The 3,999-nt window shown below is 33.5% G+C and overlaps 1 protein-coding gene across 4 annotated transcripts in view; it reads right to left on the reverse strand.

Moving 5' to 3' along the window:
* fancb (FA complementation group B) overlaps positions 1-3,999 on the reverse strand; it is a 38,461-nt gene that overhangs the window by 12,948 nt on the left and 21,514 nt on the right. For all 4 annotated transcript variants that reach the window (XM_016540765.1, XM_016540767.1, XM_016540764.1 and 1 more), the window contains 2 exons: positions 3,106-3,234; positions 2,819-3,000 (listed from right to left, as the gene is read on the reverse strand). In XM_016540765.1, coding sequence (XP_016396251.1) covers positions 2,819-3,000; positions 3,106-3,234 — 311 coding nt within the window. The remainder of the gene's footprint in view (positions 1-2,818; positions 3,001-3,105; positions 3,235-3,999) is intronic.

Here is a 3,999-nt window from a genome sequence, read left to right on the forward strand (position 1 = left end):
TGAAGGGATGTGTTAACGATGTGAGTGAGTGCAGGTACAACAGCAGGAGAAATGGCTTGAAGGAGATGAGATGGAATAGGATCAAGCGGACAAGTAGTAGGATGATTAGAAAGGATGAGTTTGGAGACTTCTGCCTCAGAGAGTGAAGAGAAGGCTGTGAATGAGTATATGTTTGCTGGTAAGATGTGCTTTACAGATTGTGGTGTGGAAAATTGTGCACTGATGTTTTTAATTTTATTAATGAAAAATGTGGCAAAGTCGTCAGCTATTAGAGTTGATGCAAGAGGGGGAGGAGGAGGACAAAGGAGCGAGGAAAATGTTTTAAAGAGCATGCGAGAGTTAGACGAATTGTTAATTTTAATATGGCAGTATGTCCTTTTAGCAGTGGAGACATTAGCAGAGAAGGAAGAGAGGAGTGACTGATACACATTAAAGTCAGTAGAATTTTTGGATTTACGCCACACCCTTTCAGCAGCCCTGAGCTTAGAACAATGCTTGAACATCAGATAATCAAGGGGCAGAAGGGGTGGTACGGCCTGGCCTGGAAGACAAGGGGCAGACAGTGTCTAAACAAGATGTAAGAGTGGAGCAGAAAGTATCAGTATAAAAAGATGCTAACAGTTTAGGGGAAGGAAGCGAAGATGAAACCATAGCAGATAGCCGGGAGGGTGAGAGTGAGCGTAGGTTATGTCGAAAGATGACATGTGGAGGGGTATGTCAGGAACATCCTGTGTCAGGAACCATGTTGATTTGTATTTAATTGATTTTGTATTTATTTGTATCATGTATTTCAAATAAAAAGTTTTTATGTGTTTGAATTTTATTTAAATTTTAGTTTACTACAATAACCCTGAGTCAAATTTATATTGTTTCAAAGCAGCTTTACAAAAAATCATGTTTATCAGGGTTTCTACAGATATGAACAAGTGAAATTTAAGGCTTTTAAGACTTTTTTTTTAATACCACCTAATATGAAATTTAAGACCTAAACCTGTAATGGAAATACACATTATATTACATACATATATGTAATATTTAATGTGTTTAATGTAAAAAGAAAAAAATTTCATCATTGTCATAAATGATATCTATTATTACGATATACAGTGAACTTTTCATATCAGCAGGCAATATTCCACACAAAATATCCCCACAAAACCACATCACCGAGATTTCTGGTGGTGTAATCAATTATTCTGAAGCAATATTTTCATCAGTGTTCTATCAGCTTTTACATACTTAAATCTGCATATTTTTATTTACCTTTATAAAGGCATATTTTTTAAACTTTTTAAATGTATGCATCACCTTTCATGTCAAATTATTACAATATATCATTAAATTCTATAGGGCTGTTACCTGTCAGATTAAACAATTTACACTGCAAAATTATAACTGCAATAAATAATGTTATGAGATTAATGTTTTAAATACATTTATGAATACTTTTTAAGGCATTTTATTAGGAAAACGTTAAGACATTTTAAGTATTTAATGTGTTTAATGTAAAAAGAAAAAAATTTCATCATTGTCATAAATGATATCTATTATTACGATATACAGTGAACTTTTCATATCAGCAGGCAATATTCCACACAAAATATCCCCACAAAACCACATCACCGAGATTTCTGGTGGTGTAATCAATTATTCTGAAGCAATATTTTCATCAGTGTTCTATCAGCTTTTACATACTTAAATCTGCATATTTTTATTTACCTTTATAAAGGCATATTTTTTAAACTTTTTAAATGTATGCATCACCTTTCATGTCAAATTATTACAATATATCATTAAATTCTATAGGGCTGTTACCTGTCAGATTAAACAATTTACACTGCAAAATTATAACTGCAATAAATAATGTTATGAGATTAATGTTTTAAATACATTTATGAATACTTTTTAAGGCATTTTATTAGGAAAACGTTAAGACATTTTAAGGCATTTTAATAGGAAAACGTTAAGACATTAAGACTTTTTAAGGCATTTTATTAGGAAAACGTTAAGACATTTTAAGACTTTTTAAGGCATTTATTAGGAAAACGGTTAGGCATTTTTAAGACTTTTTAAGGCATTTTATTAGGAAAACGTTAAGACATTTTAAGACTTTTTAAGGACCCGCGGACACCCTGGTTTATGTTTATAATATCTTAACTTCTCGCCTTACAGTCATGTTTAGCAGATTAGATTTAGAAATGTGAGAAAATATACTTTACATTCTGCGAATATATAATCAATCAATCAAGATTTGTTATAAACATTTTTCATTTTCATTTAGTTTCCACTTGATGTACTAAAATAACTAGAACTGAAACTGAAATAATAAAAACTACCGTATTGACCCGAATATAAGACGATGTTTTTTTCTTGGAAATACATCTGAAAAAACACGGTCGTCTTATATTCAGGGTCTAGACGTTGACATGTCAATAATACACCCACAACAATAGGTGGCGCCAAATACGCATAAAACGAGTGTGCCATGAAATACGTAATGTAATGCGTGTTGTAAAGATCGCGAGTAAAAACAAAAGAAAAAGAAAAGCTTACAGCTACATGAGTCGTGACTGTCACGTTAGCCTGATGGGACTGAACTCCCTTTGTGATTTTAAAACGTAAGTCAGTACCCAGATTTGAAGACTACAGTGCATATAAAAAATTTAATAAAAACAACAAAAAAGCTTAGGAAAAAAATAAATAAAAAATTATATAAAAAAACTAATTCAAACGATTAATAAAAACTATAATAGCACCTCAATATTTCTTGCTTTAGTGAAAAAAAGCCTTGATTATTTGAAGAGTAAATCTCACATACGTGTTATTTGTTGATGTCAGAACGACACCGACGATCAAACTCTGTCCAATGACTCTTTGCCAAACTCTGTGCATCTTCAGAGGAGCTTCAGCGCATTCAGTCTGCATCCCAGCATCCTCTTCATCTCCAGCACCATCATCATCATCATCATCATCATCATCCCACAGAGAAACAAGCCCCTCCTGCAACATTCACAGACAAACCGGATCTAAAGAGTGCTAAACTGTTGACTGCTAATTTAATCTCAAGCACTTTCACTCCATTTTTATTATGAAAGTTTGAAGAACCTGCTCTGGAGAGGAGATTGCATGTTCTCTGCCTGACACCAGATCAGTTAAAGCCACTAATGACTGCTGTAGAAGTCTGTCTTTGACCTCCACGTCTCTCTGAAGGTCTTCAAGGCCGCTCAGGCCGCTCTAAAGACACAACAAACCAATAATAGACAACCATGCATGTTATATTTGAGAGGAATAATCCAGCTTCAATACCACACTCTCAGAAAAAAGGTACAAAACTGTCACTGGGGCAGTACTAGGGATGTAACGATTCACTCAACTCACGATTCGATTCTATTCACGATTTTGATTTTACGATTCGATTCACGATTTTGATTTCACGATTCGATTCACGGTTTAGATTTCACGATTCGATTCACGATTTTGATTTCACGATTCGATCCACGATTTTGATTTCACAATTCGATTCTATTCACGATTTTGATTTCACGATTCTAATCACAATTTTGATTTTTACGATTCAATTCACGATTTAGATTTTACGATTCGATTCACGATTTAGATTTCACAATTTGATTCACGATTTTGATTTTACGATTCGATTCGATTCATGATTTTGATTTTACGATTCGATTCACGATTTTGATTTTACGATTCGATTCACGGTTTTGATTTTGCGATTCGATTCGATTCATGATTTTGATTTCACGATTCGATTCACGATTTTGATTTCACGATTCGATTCGATTCATGATTTTGATTTCACGATTCGATTCACGGTTTTGGTTTCACGATTCGATTCATGATTTTGATTTCACGATTCGATTCACGATTTTGATTTCACGATTCGATTCGATTCATGATTTTGATTTCACGATTCGATTCACGATTTTGATTTCACGATTCGATTCGATTCATGATTTTGATTTCACGATTCGATTCACG

The sequence above is a fragment of the Sinocyclocheilus rhinocerous genome, unplaced genomic scaffold (assembly GCF_001515625.1).
Source record: "Sinocyclocheilus rhinocerous isolate Xijiao unplaced genomic scaffold, SAMN03320098_v1.1 scaffold2052, whole genome shotgun sequence".
In the NCBI taxonomy this organism is placed as follows: Eukaryota; Metazoa; Chordata; class Actinopteri; order Cypriniformes; family Cyprinidae; genus Sinocyclocheilus; species Sinocyclocheilus rhinocerous.